The sequence below is a fragment of the Polyodon spathula genome, chromosome 4, assembly GCF_017654505.1.
Source record: "Polyodon spathula isolate WHYD16114869_AA chromosome 4, ASM1765450v1, whole genome shotgun sequence".
NCBI classification, from domain to species: domain Eukaryota; kingdom Metazoa; phylum Chordata; class Actinopteri; order Acipenseriformes; family Polyodontidae; genus Polyodon; species Polyodon spathula.
Window position 1 is genome coordinate 13025747 of NC_054537.1, and position 18410 is coordinate 13044156.

The following is an 18410-nucleotide window of genomic DNA, read 5'->3' on the forward strand; positions in this document are numbered from 1 at the left end:
AGCGGACAGGCAACAGGCACCCTGGACAAGGCATCTGCAAGCTGGAGGCAGGGGAGGAAGGAGGAGCAAACAAAGAAACGACAAAAAGGCGTAGGCAAAGGGTTCTTTATAGGAACGTTTTGATTATGTGTGTGATTAGAGGCGGATCCTCCTTTCAGAAACACAGTATAGTTTCCAATAATGTCTGAGTTGCTTATTAAAGCATTGGGAAATTAGTGGTTCCCAAACATGGGTCTGGGGACCCTTTAAGTGAAATATCTCTAAAATGACTATGACACCAGACAAAGCAATGGAGATTACTTATTTACTACCTTGAATTGAGTTTCATCATGCATTTATTATCCTTATTTCCAATTCATGCTTTAACATTTTACACCAATTTTCAACATCAGGTGATGATTGTAAGACACACTTATATGTTTATTGGTTAGACAGCAGGATGCATGTCTTAAGGTTCTGCAAGCCATGAACGTTTAGGAAACTCTGTGGTATCTTTATTGGGTGAAGTTTTCCTTTCAGAAAAATGTGCATATGACAATTTTGAAAATCTAGCACAATGAATGAGGTCATAGAACTACTTTAGAAAATGCATGGTAATGGCTCAGTTTTAGTAAGAATGTCTGACTAGATACATAGGAAAACCTATCACCACAAACTGGAACTGCTGCTTTAGTTAATAATAATATGTGGGTTTTTTACTGACATCATTCACAAGTGGAGGTTCTGGAGGTAGAATGAGGAAATTGAAAATGTGGCAGGGCAAGATATCAAAGCTTCCTTTTCCTGACATAAATGAAAACTCTGCAGATGGACACGTGCCCTTGATATGCAAGTGAAACCTTTTCTAAACTCCTGAAGCTCCCTGTTGATCGAACCTGTACAACAGCGTGAAGTTGCAGCCAGTCAGTCACCTGTCAAGCACAGACTAGAAAGTAATGAAAAGCAGGTTGGATTTTCCACTCTGCATCAAAAGCATGTAACTTGAATCACAGGCAGATTCTGATCTAAGCCAGTGTTAGCTTATAGATCTGTGAGTTATGCAGTGTATTTTGGCTCAGTACTTAACACCTGTTTGAGATTACCATCTTTGCATTGTTAGCAGCACTGAAATAACACGCTTACTGTACCGAGGCAATATAAATTAAATGCTTAAAATTGTAACATTTGTGTTAAATTTCAGGGAGTTGAACAGACCCTCATTAAAAAAAAAAAAAAAGAAACATTACATCGTATCTTAGCAGTGTTATAATTGCTATCAAGCAAAGTTTAGTGGAAGCAATTAGGGATGTCAATTTTATTCCTAAACCTATCATTTGAAAAGAAAACGTGTCCATAAATATTAGCAAGCCAGAAAATGCATTTAAAGCAGAATGTTTTTGGAATTAAGATCATGTAACTGTAATGCAATGAAAATACAGAAATTTGGTGAATAGTTTCCATCGGTTTAATGCAATTTAACCAACTTACCTAATGGTTCCCAGGTATGGTTAATCTACAGTATGTTAGATCTTGGGACCAGGACAGTGGACCTTAATCTTCAAATATCTGCTATGTGTAGAGAAGGATCTTAGCAGTCCTTCATTTCTTGCATTTCAATTAACGAAACCTCCAAACCACATGTTGTGACAATAACAGGCCCCTTAGCCAAATATATCACTCAGTAGCATCCCCTTGCCATTGTCCATTGTCTTTATTAATCTGAAGCCATCAGCACAATTACTTGACTTGTACCAAATGACAGTCTGTGCAATAGAAATTCTTGCTCTGACTATAATTAACTCTAACGTTGCATCTGTCTGCTCTGTAAATGAAGCCCAGCTCTTTGTATGTACTGATGACTTTATGTATTTATTATGACCAAAATCTATTCAAAATCTAGCAACATTTGATACAATGTAAAATCCTTTCAGTTCATTGTTTTGTACTAATACATGATGCTAACTGCTGAAAACCATCTTAGTCACCAGCAAGAAACCTCCGAATATGTTTAAATCCCCAAATAACACGCATCTGAAGAAGAGACACATGATAATTCTAATCAGCTGGCAGATAATGTCTTAGGGCAGGGGTTGGCAACTTTTTTGAGCAAGGCAGCCAAACTGAATGGAAATTAGAGCAAGCGGTCTGCAAAAGCCAATCATAAACACAAAATATGTTCTTTAAAGTGCAAAAAAAATGTAATTGATTATTGTACTTACAGTGCGCTTCTTTACTGTGACTTCTCTGCCGCATCTTTTCGCTCATTCTTTTGAAGTCCGGTTCATAGCTGGTCAAGTTCAGCTTCATGCAAGCATTCAGGCTTTCTACTGTTAATCTTGACTGTACATTGTTTTTGATGTAATTCAAGTGGGAGTATGGCTGTTCGTACATAAAGGTGGAGCCAAACATGCTTAAGAGAGCCAATCTGGTATTCTACATTGTGCTGTGTGTAAGTGGAAGTTCATTCCAAGTTTGTAGATTGAGGTTATCTTCACTCTCCAATTTCTTCAAATCAGTCTATTTGTGCAGTTTTGCTAGTTCTGTGTGTTGCTGAGCAAGGCTTTCCAGATTTGAATTTAGAGTGTGAAACTTTTCAACCCAAATGTCTGACTCCTTGAAGTCGGCAACTTGCAGCTCCAAATCTCCGCTTGAGATTCCCGGAATCACTGTCAAGTCCAGTGCTTCCACACAAGTTTCATTTCGCTGTAAGTTCGCTACAAATGCAGCATGTTTTGTCATGAGATGTCATTGTAAATTCTATTTTTTGTTTGAAGCCAGTCGTTCACTGTATATGAGACAAATTTGAAATCCTGACTTCTCCACAAAGGTATATTATCAGTCCACATATCAGTCCATTCCAGCAGAAAACAACGGTATTCCTCATCCGACTTCTTTCTTTTTGCCATTTTAACGTGAGACAGTGTGTAACTACGTATGACTTCACTGGTAGAATGGTAGAAAAGAAGCCTGACAGTCATTTCACTTGGGGGGGGGGGGGGGGGGTCTATAGGGGGGCTTGTGGAGACTTCACCTCAATTCATTCAAACTGTTTGTCACAGTTTGGTCACTTATTGTGGCTGCAGTTAATGTCCTGAAGTGGATATTGAGCCCATGTGTAGTGGACAAGCGATTCACTGCTTTAGTGTGTAGATATCAGGCTATGGGTGGTGTGGTTGTTTCCACAACCTTGTCCACGATGTCTAGTGTACAGACTTGTTTGATAAAATGTCCAGAATCTGAAAACAACAGAGGGGATCACACTTGTTTGATAAAATGTCCAGAATCTGAAAACAACAGAGGGGATCACACTGAATTGACCAGTTACAAGTTTTAGTGTATACCAGCATTTGAACACATTACATTTTTTGACTGTATGTTCAGTGGTTTTATTTGTGCCATATTTAATGTGTGTTCCTTTAATTATTTTGAGTAGTATATATTACTGGTAACCATCTGATTTTCAACAGTGTTCCACTCAGGCTGGCCCTTCACTGATATTTTGCTTCCTTCCCTGCCTTCCATTTCAACTCATCCCATTAAAACAGGTTTTAATCATTCAAGCCACAGTATTTTTGTAAAGCTGTGTACACTTCAGTTCAGTCAGAGTGACAGTTTTTTTTAAAGGATGCAGTGGTAGGTCAATATGTCCAGTGACTGGCAGACTGTTTACCCTGTCTGAAGCTTCCCAGATTCCCCAAATGACTGAAAGATAAACATTGGAGCTCATTTATCAGGAGTTGAGATCATAGCCTTTTATTTCCCTCTTTCATGCACCATGGTAAATTGTAAGTACATTTGTTGTAATTTCTCTCTCTCTCTCTCTCTCTCTCTCTCTCTCTCTCTCTCTCTCTCTCTCTCTCTCTCTCTCTCTCTCTCTCTCTCGCTCTCTCACCAGACTATGGCACCATCAAAAAGGTCCTCTCTCCACTGAACAATTCAATGAGTAGCTGCTTGCTGGATGAAATTGAACTTTTCCCGCCTGGACAGAGACAACCCATCAGAAGCTTACAGATTCTGCACAGTCAGAGTATTCTTTTTGTGGGCCTCTGGGACCATGTGATAAAAATCCCTCTCATGCACTGCACTTTCTATAAAACCCGCAGGTATGTTTTTAAAAACTGTTCACTGAGGTTGGAAAAATACATTGACACCCATAAAAAAAGGGTTACAGTTGCTATGCACAGCCAAGTCTGCACTAACTCTGCATGACTGAATATGTGTAAGATTATTAAAAGGTAAATGAGACCATTTCATAACTGCCACAAATTTTTCATGAGGTGAAAAGCTCCTGCAAAGTCTGTTCTCCAGAATGGCCTGTTGAGTAACTTATTTTGGTGCTGTGAAATTATCAAATAGTTTTGCAGTCTTAGGGTGTGTTCACACTCGGTCCGTTAGTGGGTTTGGTCCTCATCAATGCTGTTAAACAAAACAACGTGTTTTCAAAAACACCAAACCTTACATTTCAAATAATAATAATACAAAATACACACAGGGGCGGGGTGTACCCCATCACAGGATTATTTACTTATTAAGTTAGTGAAGTGCTCCCCCAGTGCTTTCTTCCACTGCAATATGTAAACATCTAAAACATGCTGTATTAAAAACCAGATCAATACATCAAAAGCTGCCATCTTTGAATCTGCCTTGCAGGATATTGGAAACATCTGCTTCACACATCATATAAACGAGCCGAGTGCAGCTGAAAACTGCATTGCGAACACAAACAGACTCAGTTCCTTTGCTCACAGATAAGTGTGAACAGTAAGCACATTGATACATTGTTTCAAACTAAATGAAACGGACCATGTGTGAATGCAGCCTTAGACATGGAACCCCCTACTAACTAGTCCTCTATCAGATCTGATTGATGGAGATATACTATATAGTCCTATATATATCTTGAAATTATCTATATATATATATATATATAGATATAATAATTATATATATATATATATATATATATATATATTATATATACAATATACAGTATATATATACCATTTGTATCACAAAGTCAGTAATGTACTGTAAGGGACAAATGTTTGTCCTACACTGTGCTTACAAATTGCAGCTGCCATTTCAATCTATATAATGCAAGATTAGCTGACCTAGTAATTGTTATGTTATGTAAATTCTAGTGGCTACTGAAATGCTACAACCATCAGAAATATCTTGATATCATGTGGCTCATATTGCGTGCTACCAAAATGTTGAAGGGTATTTCTCTCTCAGTTAATAACACACTGTAAAAATACAGGATTCTACATACAAGCTTACATTGCGGGGTCCTAAATATATATTCTAGATATGTTATCGTATCTGTGAGTGGCTGTTTTTATTATTATTTTAATATGAACATAATTTATATACATCTTTTTTTTTTTAAACAATTTATTTTAATATTTGTTTGTGTGGACTTATGCCATTCTGTCTTTTCTGGAATTATTGTGGTGTTTTTTTTTTTTTTTAATGTTAAGGTTATGTAAATATGTTTGAAGTAAGTACCATTACTTGTTTTATAAGCTGTTTACTTCAAGGGGGTACAAATTTACAAGTCAAAATAAGAAACTTTACTTGTTTTAAGAAATATTTACTTAATTGTATTTTAGAGTGTAAATAATACATCCTTGTTGACCTGTTCATTGGAGAATCAAATTAAAACTCCCCAAGCACAAGGCTGTTGGCTGGAACAGTTTTACTAAGCCCCTAACACACTGAGCTGGCATTTCCAAACAAAGTTAGATAAATGAGGAGCTACAACACAAATCTTGCCAAGTGAGAGTTTATAGAAACAGCCCAGTGCTGTGTGCAGTTAATCCTAAAATTCACAAACCCACCAAACAAGGTAGAGAACTAACAGGGAAATAAATCACAACTAAGCACCAGTGGTAGCCTTTCAATGTTTCAGAATGAAGACCGTTGCTCAGGTACTGCATTAATCATCGTCAGGAAAATTGGCAGCTTGCAGTTCGTTGTGCTGATGAGTCAAGTCATTTTATTTTCAGGTAGCCAGTGGTAACGGGAGAGGATCCGTGGTCTAGCAAACAGAGAGGTTCATCTTATTTGTTCTTTGCTCCCTGGAGCTGCATCAAACAATGGCTAGTGGTGCCTTTTTCAGTTTGCTCGACAATGAGACAATTTTACAGCACTCATATGTGGAACACTGCCCTGGGTCAGAGTACCAAAGGGGCAGATGTCCACACCTGTTATATACAGTAAATAGCAATGCATCACATGTCAAATGTATACAACTATTTAATTTGCAGACTCAGACTACATTTGGACACTGGGCTGTTAGATACAGCGCTTCCCTTTCTAATTTATTTTCAGTGACTATCCAGTGTCACTAAAATGTCAAGGCAATGGTATCACAATGATATGAATCAAACTACAGTGGTGACCCATTGTATCATATAATCAACAGTGTGTTACAGTCTTAGGACCAGTCTTGTGCTGTATTGCAGTATTTGTTTTTTGTCTACCGAATTCTAAGTTAATGCACTAGTATTTCAGTGGTATCCCAATTGTATTTTTTTTCCACTTTTAAGTAAAGGTTGACTCTCCAGTATGATGAAACAGCTTTCCTTTTAATGAGCTCCTCTGAGGTACAGTATTAAATATAACAGAAAATAACTTCTAGCTTTCTCCTTCACAGGCTTGAGAATACCACAGTACTTTACATATTCATCATGACAACATCTTTACAGTTTCTTACCATCCAAGTGAGTTTATACAAGACCACTACATTTCATAACACGATATATATATATATTATATATATATATATATATATATATATATATATATATATATATATATATATATCCTGAAAATGATTGACTCATATCTATAGCTAAGCTTCTCACACTTTACCTTTTCACTAGTCAGAGTACAGTTACACTGCACTGAAGAGCCCCATGATGGGACATGTCTGTAGGCTGTGTGCTCTGGCTTTTAAAACGCTGTGAATGTAGAAGCCTTTTGGTGACTTTCAAGCAATTTGACTGGCTCTTGTAATGCCGAAATTTGCTTAACACACCATTTGCCCCACTAATAGGATCTACTTTAGCAGCACACAATCGAGACGTTCCTTGCACTTTAGATTATACTACTTCACTTGGTAGGCTATTCCATACATTTATAATGTGTTGTATAATGTATAAAAAACTGCTTTTTACTTTCTGTTCTGAACTTTCATTACAATTTGTCATCATACTGCAAAATTTGAAGCAATGACTTTGGTTAACTATCTATACCAATTAGGATTTTATAAATTTTGATTAAGTACCCAATTTTTATTCTGAAAAAATTAAAAAATAAATAAATAAATAAAAGCACTTGTCCGTAAGCTTTTTCTGCACAATTCACACGAATATTTCTTGATCATCACAAAGCTGCCTGTTTTGATTACATCATATGTGGCGTGTAATTAATAGCTTTCTTGTAATGAGAGTCAGTTTCCGTAATTGTCAACACCCGTTTCACAGTGGCAATTGTTCACAGTGTAAATGTCACCACATGCATTTTACACTGCTTGTAAGCTCAGCAGCAGTCATTAGGAGCAGTTCATAATGGAAAGCTTTCTGTTAAACACTCATCAAGCCCAAGGGCACATAATGTAGCAGAGCCTAAAAAGCACTTACATTTACCAGCGCTGTATTCAGTGAAGGTGCATGAAAATGAATTGTCTGAGGTTCAAATTAGCAGTGTGAAGGGGCGCGAGCTTCTGGGGACAGAAGCATTGCTGTCTGTCCCCAGCCAACTTAGCGAGGGAGATCCTGATCATATGACCCACAAAAGTGCCTTTGCTGGATGGGCCAGTGAGAACTCACCGAAAACTACAGGTTTTTTGTATTTATTATGAAACATAAAGTTGTGAAAGAAGATTGTACTTTTCAAATGTTTCAGTTGAAGGCAGCTAGATACACTTATATACCTTTATATGACTCCTGTTTGTACACCAACAGAAAAAAAAATCAAGACAAGGCGATTTTGATATGATAATGAAAATCTAACTAATGTTCATTATGGAGACAATAAATTTGCAAGTTTTGAATGTGAGAGTGGTATTCAATTATATAATGTATAGGAAATGTGTGATTTATCTGTGTTGCAGTAGTTAGTGGGGGGGGAAATAGAAGCATGTTAATTTGTGCAAAATGTCAACTTTGCTGTACCAAAAGTACATTACATACATGGTACATGGCGCAAAAAACATAATTCCAGTAAATCTTACTTATCGTATATATCTATAATTTCATTGGTCTCAGATTTTCTATATGAAAAACGTACACATTATGGTAATGGTCAATTCAATTTTTTTAACTAGAATTTATTTGAATCTGTTGGAGAAGAATAGTTATCGAAATCTGTTTTTAGTTACTCAAACTTCCTTCAGCAGGAGTAGTGCAAGATACTTTCTCCTTTTTTAATATTTAGAAATGCTGTGAAAACAATACCATTAAAAATCAAATATACATTTACCATAATGTGTGCCTCTTTCATATAGGAAAATGTGATAATCTAAACATTGATGGTAATAATTGTGTTAGCTATATGTTATTTAACAGGGGATTCACTCCTCTTCAGCAATCTTTTTTGGTCCACAGTTTCAGAAGGGCACATTACCAAACAAATAAATCTCCCCCACTACTCATTCCTGTGGTGGATTTAATTGAATCCTCTTTACTCCAAACCAGGGAATGTATTGTGCATGGTCATTTGTTATCACAGGTCATATTAGTGGTAGAATGAAAGGGTTTAAAAAATGCCAACATATTATAAATGCTTTTTGGTTTTCCATTTGTGTCTTGTTTCTCTTTTTATCACATAATTGAAACCTGTTTTTTAAACATGTAATCCCCACATCATTGACACCTGTTTTATTTTTTAAGTTTAAGCTTGACAAGGTTCATAGCCACAAGCCCAACAGCTGAAGACAATCTCGATGTGCTATTTGTGGTAAATAGTTAAATAAGTAAAAAGAGACTCATAGGCTCATAAGCAACATAGAGCAGGATTTTCAAAGGTTGTAAATGGTAATGGTAATCCAGTGTTAATCAAGAAATTGCTATGTTGCATTTATTTTGGCATTTTGAAGCAGCCGTTGTGCTTATTCCATTATTAAATATTCGCCCCAATGTGAATTATGATATAATGTTAATATCTTAACGAGCAGTGGTTCTTGTTAATTTTTCTTCTATTTGTGTTGGAATTTAAAAGCAAATCTGTGTTGCTGTCATGTGCCCTGATTTTCTAAATAAAAATCTTTCTCAAAGAGAAAGTAATTTTTAATGAGAACCTTATGTGCCATCTCAAGTAAAAATACAGTTGGTGTCTAGATGTCACTGTTATTTCCATTTGGCTGCTGCTCGCTGGTGGGAGATCCGTCTCCCTGTACACTAGTAGTTTCCACAACAGCGAATTATGCTTCCATTCATTTTTTTTTATCTCGTTAACATGCATTTTGATTAACGAGTTCCCCTTATCTAGTAATTGAGACAGGATGTGATGTAGGTGACCTGCGACAATTAATCTTTTTCACAAGAAGTGTGTTCATTAACAACCTCACCGACTCAATTTCGAAGCTTTAACGGATTGATTTAATTAACACATTTCACTTGAAAATCACTTGTCACTAAAGCTTTCGTTTCTATACCACAAGTTCAATACAATAACACTGTTTTTTGAAAATCCTGCCCATAGGTTTTTGGCTAAAAAAATGTAAAATAAGTTTCAATCATGTTATGGAAGTCAGATAACATGAATGACAGGTGGATAAGAGAAACCTTTACTTTAATCTGAATTAATTAGGAACCACAGGAACCATTTCATTATGACACAAACGTGATTGATACTGCCAGGGTCACACCCTGTTGTCTCCAATGTTCCAGGTTTCGTCATATCCTTCCACAATGATGAAATATTAAGCTGTTTTCAGATATACAACGTGTCAGTGAAAGCTGAGAGGTGAAAGTTCAAGTATGTGACCTCTCCATTTGATATTTTCAGTGCCTGTGTTGGAGCCCGGGACCCCTACTGTGGCTGGGACCTAGTGCTGAAAAAATGCACAACCCTGGATGAGAGTCTCAGCATGAGTCAGTGGGAGCAAAGCATCACAGAGTGTCCGGTAAATACGCCCACCCCTCGTTATATCGCCCCTCGCTATACTGCGGATTTGGACATATCGCGGTCCTGGAGTTGATTTTTACTGTCTAACTGCATATGCCTTAGATGTAATATACATAGACATATAGAATTATTGTTTGTTTGATTTCATACTGCACATTACAAACAACAATATACAAAACAAATAAAAACAAAGCATTAATATCGTACTGTTATCATATACACATATATTGCACAATAACACAAAGCAAATGAAATAGCTACTTGCTGTAGCGGTTTTTATTTTAGTCAACATGGTGTTCACTTGTGGCAGCAATGGATTAGCAAAAGCCACAAGGCAGTGACATCAGCTCCCTAGCAACAATTATGTTCTTATGGTGTTATAGCAAATTGCTGTTAACTCTTCTATATCGTCTAATATTAACTTCTGTAATGAATTACACTGGTTTACATTTGTCATATTTAGTATAAATCATAAATCTGCTCAGGTATATGAAATTCAAATAAATAACGTGTTAGAATTTCAAAAATAAACTGCAAATCAGCTTGCAAAGATTTGTAACAGTTGGAATTCAATTTTGTCCTTCAAAAAGACTGTAAATACAGTATAATCGTAAATCTCGAAAAACTACTCACTTCTAAATCTTTTGTAGTCATTTTTGTATTACTTTAGTATAAATACATGTTAATTTGGATTGATATGTTGTTTTTTTCTGACTTTATGTGAACGAAAAGACACACATTTGCCCGTTTTCCCATTGGAAATAGTGATATTTTGAAATATCACTGTCCTGGTCACAAAAGCAAAGTTTGTGGGGAATAATAGCCATGTTCTATGCTTTTGAGGCATAAGCAATTAGGAAATAATACTTACTACCCAGGAACAAAAAACAAAAAAAAAATTGTTACATGGCATTATGCAATGCCCTGTTCTCTGGAATTCCAGACTGTGTTCTGTCCCGATTGCAGCTTGTACAAAATGTTGCAGCCAGGGAGCTAGCCAAAACAAAAAAAGGCGAGCACATTACCCCAGTGTTAGCAGCCCTCCACTGGCTCCCGGTGTTGTCCAGGATTGACTTTAAGGTCCTTCATATTACCTATAAAGCCCTAAACGGTTTGGCTCCAGCCTATTTGAAGGATCTTTTAGTCCCGTATACCCGTGGCCGGCCGCTTCGATCCTAAGATGCAGGGCTGCTATCTGTCCCAAGGATTTTAAAGCAAAGGACAGGTGGTAGAGCATTCAGTCATAGGGCACCTGAACTCTGGAATGCTGTACCATGCACCATGAGAAACGCACCTACACTGGGAATTTTTAAAAATAAATTGAAAACATACTTTTATAATAGGGCTTTTATATCTTTATAATTTATATGTACGTGTATGTATGTGTGTATGTATATGTATGTATATGTACAGTGTGTATGTGTGTGTGTGTATATATATATATATATATATATATATATATATATATATATATATATATATATATATATATATATATATATATATTAATTGTTATTGCCAGTTGGCAATTATTGTAAGTGGCTGGGTCGCCACACAGGATTGCTCGGGTTCTTTTCCCTTCCATATACACGACCCATACACAGGAATGAAAGAATGCAGTGCTGACGTGCACTTTTAATTAAAAAATAAACTAAACAAAAACAAACACCTAGCTCCTTCGAAGCACTGACTACACATTTGTTGCAGGTCCCTGACTAGCTTGCAGGATGGCTCCACTATTTATCTGCAGCATACAAAACACACCACATAGGTTTGACACAAAACTTACAATAATTCCGACTGCTCGGGAATAGAGAGCATCTTCTGCTCCTTTCTACTCAGCAGTCCTGAGTCTGGCTGGCTGCTGACTATTTATACCTGCCAGTTGGCTCTAATTTACAATAATTGCCAACTGGCAATAACAATTAACCAACAATAATTAAACAAAAACGTGCATACGCACATGTTTTTGGCAGGGAGGATATTAACCCCCTCCCTGCCATGTTTATATATATATATATATATATAGTTTTATTCCTGTTTATTCGGTTTGAGTTCTTCATCTTTTGCTTTATTTGCTATAATTTTAAAATGTTCTTTTCTATTGCTGTTTTTATTGTTTATATTGTTTTTATTGTACTAAATGTACTTCTGAATGTATATAATATAATATGTATATAATCAATCTGAAATGCTGCATTAGAAAATGACCTAGAAACACTACAGAGGTGTGTGGATTTGTGCCTCAATGGACACTTAGTTCCAAGGCAGTATTAGCTTTTTGATTATTAGTCTCACATTCAACACTGTGAGCTTCCCTGTAATGGAAAAAAAAAAAAAAAAAAAAATCTCAGACTCACTGTTTCGTGGTAGCAGCAGCCATTAACCACGGAACTGTCAACAGGGAAGTTTGCGCAGGTGTAGAAGTGAGACTAATAATCAAATTACACTTACACATGCAGCTATCAGAACTAAAGTGAATAACAAAGAAAAACTGCTTGTCAGAATTGTCACATTACTGATAAACTAAACTGCTAATATACAAAATCAACACAATATAGTGTTTTTATAGTAATATTAAAGTACTTTTGTAAGGGTTTAACTATTTATCACAAAACAGTTTATAAAAAGACCTGCTCAAAATGTATATTATCTCTGGAAAAAAGTACAGAAGGGGGTTGTTAAAAAACAAAGTTCAAATCATGACTCAGTTGTGCAGAGGGGTTCTTCTCCAGATGTTCATTTTGCTTTGGTTTCAATCTAGTGATTTTATCGAACAGGGTTTATCTTGACCTGAATCAGAGCAATGTTCAGTGCCAAATAATGTGGTATTGTAAACTTGTGTGTTATTCGGGGAAGCTCGCTTCCCAACCTTGGAAGCCCAGACGCCACTGGATTCATCCTCCACGAGGAAGGTTCTCCGAGAGCTAAGGGGGACCCTCGGCCAAATGTATCTATCACTCACATCTCCCATTTCCCTCATGTAGACCCCCTTGGGGGATGTAACAGTTGATTCCCAACCTTGGAGACCGATCGGTTTGGTCTCACCTCCGCGAGGGCAGCTCTCCTTGAGCCAAGGGGAATCTCCTTATTATTTAAGTTATAAGTACATATCTTTCATTAATTCCCGACTCCACGCAGCCCTCGATCATGCCCAGTAAATAACAATGCAACACATTTTCTCATATACTGTAACACCATTGCCAATCTGCTGGGCACTTAAACAGATTGTTCAGTTCCCAGCATCCTTGCCAATTTTCAAGAGATGCAGCAAGGGCCAGACATGAACCAAAGACAAGTGAAACATTTTCAAGGACACACACCATATGTTGGAAAAAAAAATGTGTGCTGTAACCTGCAAATTCTCTTCTAAGTCAGAAACGTGCCCAAGTAAAAGAATATAACAGTAACTGAAACACTGGTAACTAAGGGCAGCATACAATAGTGTAGGACACTGGTTGTGCTTCTGTATAAATATTGGCATTTTAAGCAAACATTAAAATTTTTGTGGTGACCTCGACAAAAGTACCATATGCACAATCTTTTCAAGGACCAGGGGTCACAAATGGAGATTAGACAAAGGGGCATTCAGAACAGAAAATGGGAGGCACTTTTTTACACAGAGAATCTTGAGGGTCTGGAATCAATTCCCCAGTAATATTGTTGAAGCTGACACCCTGGGATCCTTCAAGAAGCTGCTTGATGAGATTCTGGGATCAATAAGCTACTAATAACCAAACGAGCAAGATGGGCCGAATGGCCTCCTCTCGTTTGTAAACTTTCTTATGTTCTTATGTTCTTTTATTTGTATACATATTTTAGCTGATCCTATTAAAAGGTAAACACCAAAAAAAAGTATATATACTTACTATATATTCATGCATTATGTATGGGGATCAGCACAGCTATTCACATGTTACATTTTTCGTTATACAAAATAAAACAATGTAATATAAAAAAAAAAATGTTTTTTTGTTAACAGTCAAAGAATATGACCATTGACGGGCACTATGGAGCTTGGTCACTATGGAAACCTTGCAGCCACACTGATGGCAATAGTGTTGGTTCCTGCCGCTGCAGGACTAGATCCTGTGACAGTCCAGCCCCACAGTGTGGTGGTCAGCTGTGTGAAGGCCCAAGCATGGAGGTTGCCAACTGCTCCAGGTAGTTTACAATTATGCAAATCAGCTTTTTTTTTTTAAATTTGATTATATTTTCATTAAACAAGATGAGATTTGTTATATATAAAATACATATCGGTATTTTTCAGACAGCTGTTTGTTATTATTTATATTTATTGTGTTGCATTCCTCTGCCGTTTTCCTTGCATACACGATTTCCAATCATCTGCAGTTTTTTTTTTTTTTTTTAACTAGATTATTTTACACTAAACCATGATAATATGATGATTGCCACTATTAGGTGATATTTTCTATTGGAATTTTGGTTCACTGCTAATGGCGGCACTCTTTGGTCAGGAATGGAGGCTGGACACCTTGGACTGTATGGTCTCCCTGCAGCACTACTTGTGGGATTGGCTTTCAGGTTCGGCAGCGCTCCTGCAGTAACCCAAGCCCTCGACATGGAGGAAGAGTCTGTGTGGGCCAAAACAGGGAGGAGAGGTATGTGCCAGCACATTCCCGAATGAGAGGGAAACTTAATAGCCTTGCAGCACTGCAGGTAACAGAACTGTAGAACAGGTCCAAAATGATCTGTGTCAAGTGTGCTATTTATATATTTTGTACGTTAAATAAATTAAAAGAGAATCATTTGTGATGTGACATTTTATTCATTTGATAAAACCTCACAGATGCACAGTAACTGGGAAGTATTATCTGGCAAATTATTAGTTCCAGTGAGGTCAGTGAGAATTAAAAAAATAAAAAGCAGTTTTCAGTTTCTGCTAGTTAAGGCTGTAATATCTATTGTAAGTATTCTGATAGCTGTTTTATTTTAAGATCCAGAATCAGCAGGATTTTCTCGAAAAGAATATTTAGTTTTAGTTGTTGATAAACTGATTACTAAGCCAGCAAACCTAATTTAATGTGGAGGTCATTTCTGGTAGGAAGCACAGGGTTTCAGATTGATACTGCTTGATAAATATGTATGTGTCTAGGGGGCTTTACATGTAGTCCACCATACCTTTTTAACTCTTTAAGTCCCATGGTCAAGCCCAGTCTAAGCAGGGGCTGTCCATGTGGGAGGCAGACACGGTTAGGACTGCCTATAAGCTGGTTAACTTGCCCCCTCTAGAAAACCTCACACTGCTCATTCCACATGGCAACTTCATGGTTTTATTCTAGAGTGCATCTGTTGGAGACATTTGCAATGCAGAAGCGTGGGCTACTCCCCATACCTTTACTAGGCTCTACAAACTTTATGTTAATGATCCTCAAAACCCTTGTTCTGGAACAAGAGTGTTAAGGGTGGCTTCTCAGTCAACCCTTACAACACAGGCATAGTGGTGAGTTCTCCCTCAATTTGTTTCACCCTAGCTACTTGTTACTTGGGTTCTGAATGGTAAAGCACAGGGGCAGCCTCTTGGTCTATTCTTGTAGCCTTCCAGTCATTCTACAATCTTGCCCTTGCAATGGCTTTAGTACACTCACCCATAAGCTAAAGGTTACATTTCATACTTGAAGGGGAATGTTAGGTTATTATCATAACCCTGGTTCCAGAGAATTAGAAACCTTCAAGGTCGCTGCGTCCATGGTGGCTTGAAGAAAAATTTACGATGAGATCTGTGAGTGTAGTCCTTTTGTGCCCTTGTGGGGCGGGCCATGACTGCATCACAGGCTCACTGAGCAGATTTGGTATGCAATATTTAGGTTTCAGGTCTTTAGGTGGTAAATACCCATACAGTAATGATAATGGTAAGGGAATGTTTTAGGTCTTTATATTTATAGGAACTGTTGGTACCTTATGTTCTGAGTCATGCCTTGAAATCAGTGAAGGCTGAGCTTTTGTTAGTTCCTGGAAGTTGTCTAAAATCAGGAGGGATTTACTTGTTCTGCTCCCTGCCTTAGGAGTTCCGTCCCAATTTATACCAGGAATGTTGGAATAGTCAAATCTTTTAAATCAAATTAATTTAAATAAATAATTTTTGAGCTGGATTGATTGACCAATGGCTTTTTTCTATTGTAAAGCGCCTGGGATGCTGTGCAAGAAATCACAGCCACCATAAGGGTTAGACTAGGATAAAGGTCATGACTGAAGGCCACAAACAACATTTTAGGCACATCCCTTAGAAATGTCTGTTGCCTAGCTACATTAAACCTGTGAATGGAGCTCAGGCCAATATAACAATATGTTGAGGCTCTTTTACTGTACATTGCCCACATAATCTGCAGACTGCATGTCTGTTTGCAGTCCTCGTTTTTTTCAAAAGAGAGTCAGTTTCATGTGAACATGCTTATGGCTGATTAATTGCTTGGGCAGTCCATTTCTAGAGAGTGAAGGGTGTGTGACATTGTGGGATGGGATCAGTATAAACCACCAAACATTCTCACATGAACGCACAACACAACAAGGTCTATGTAAACCACTATTCAAGCTGGTTTAATAAAATAAATAGAAAGTAGTGTTAGCTTTTCCCCTATCAGCAGATTTCAAAAGCTGATGTAGAGGGCAGTTGATTTACTGATTCTTAACATAATTGCTGCACTGATGCAGAAATCAAGCAAGCTGAGAAGGGTTCTAGGCACTTGAGAGTCCAGATTGCAGATCTGCCAGAAAACTTGGCAGGAACCCATCTAGTAGCAGTTGCCTTCAGATTCACCCAGCAATGAATCTTAGCTGTGAAAACATACCTGATGTTTATAGAGCTTTCCTGAATGTATCAAATATAATGATATTGCTTGTGTTGGGGGACAAATGATGCTAAGTCAGCATCTGGAAAGGGAAGGTAGGTGTTTTAAGAACTTGTTTCCCTTCTTTACTGCGAAGCAGCACTTTGCATGGTTTCAGATATCTCTGAGGCTGTGGATTTTAATTCCATGACTGGTGTAAGGTTTTGTTTGGTAAATGTGGGGAATTTATTTTTAAAGTAATATGACTTGTATTCACAATGTTGCATTTTTATGCTTTCTCTTTTCTTTTGAAGAAAAAAGCACTGTGCTCTCCACTGTTATGCAAGATGGTGCTGATTAGTGATCGATAATAAGGTTTACGTGCAGCTCTCTGGCACCATGACCAAGTTTACATACACATTAGAGTTACAACCAGGGTCCTTTAGAGTCCATGGGCCTGTTTTATGAATCGCAGGCACCTCGCAGATTAAAATTTGGTTTTCATAAAAATCGCAGATTTTGACTGAAGCTTGTGACAGCCAGACAGCACCGTAGGTAGCAATTTTCATCACATATCCTGTTTTCAGACATACCAATGCCACTCATACAACTAGCTGGCTGTTGATATAGCAGGGAAATCAGAATGGAAAGAGCATTCAGGGACCGTTCCAATCCAAAAACAATCTATATTGATTTTATTCTTCATTCTTATAAACAGAGTGCATTGTAATAATACATTTTATTAAAAAGTTGTGTAACAGTTTTGCTATTTTAATTATTGCTTACTTGGATGGATAACAAAAAGATGTGTTTTTCTTTTTTGGTTATTCCAATCCTCTCTCAATACCAGCAACAGCTACTTCACCAATTATATTTAGACCATTTTTCATCTCCTTTCCTTCCTTTCCCTCCTTTTAAATTGTTCTTCTCACTTGATCTACCCATTTCTTTCTACTGTTCTCTGCTCTTTGTTCCACCAAAATTCGTGATCATCTGACACTTTTCTTTGTGACTAAACTTCCTGACAATGTGTCGGATTTGTGTTGACCTACCATTTCAATAATTGTATCAATGTATTATTTCGGAAAATTGGATTTCTTTGGCACACATGCCATTGTATGCAATTACGCAATCAGTCACTGTGCTTTGAAGTTACTGATTTTTCTCAATGCAGATCTCGAAAGCACTTGCGATGTGTTTTATTAAACGCTCGCAGGGATGACCGCTGCGTCTTCATAAAGCACATCACAACTGGAGAGCCTTTATAAAATGGATCCCAGGCTAAATAAGAGTCACAGCTCCCTCTCAATTTAATAATGAGAGGCCTCAGGTGCCTTAGAAATCATAAACATTTATCATTTTACAAAACTATCAATCCTAAATCGATCTGTAACACAATTATCGTTTTTTATAGAAACAAATATTAAAAGAAATTAAATCAGGAACCAGCCCAAACTGAAACACAACATCTCATATCCGAGAGGATATGGTATTAATGCATAGAAGAAG

At 37.2% G+C, this 18410-nt stretch overlaps 1 protein-coding gene across 3 annotated transcripts in view; it reads left to right on the plus strand.

Annotated features, from left to right (window-relative positions):
* Positions 1-18410, plus strand: part of LOC121314193 (semaphorin-5A-like) — a 135888-nt gene that overhangs the window by 85095 nt on the left and 32383 nt on the right. For all 3 annotated transcript variants that reach the window (XM_041247203.1, XM_041247204.1, XM_041247205.1), the window contains exons 11-14: positions 3875-4082; positions 9994-10111; positions 14096-14277; positions 14592-14735. In XM_041247203.1, coding sequence (XP_041103137.1) covers positions 3875-4082; positions 9994-10111; positions 14096-14277; positions 14592-14735 — 652 coding nt within the window. The remainder of the gene's footprint in view (positions 1-3874; positions 4083-9993; positions 10112-14095; positions 14278-14591; positions 14736-18410) is intronic.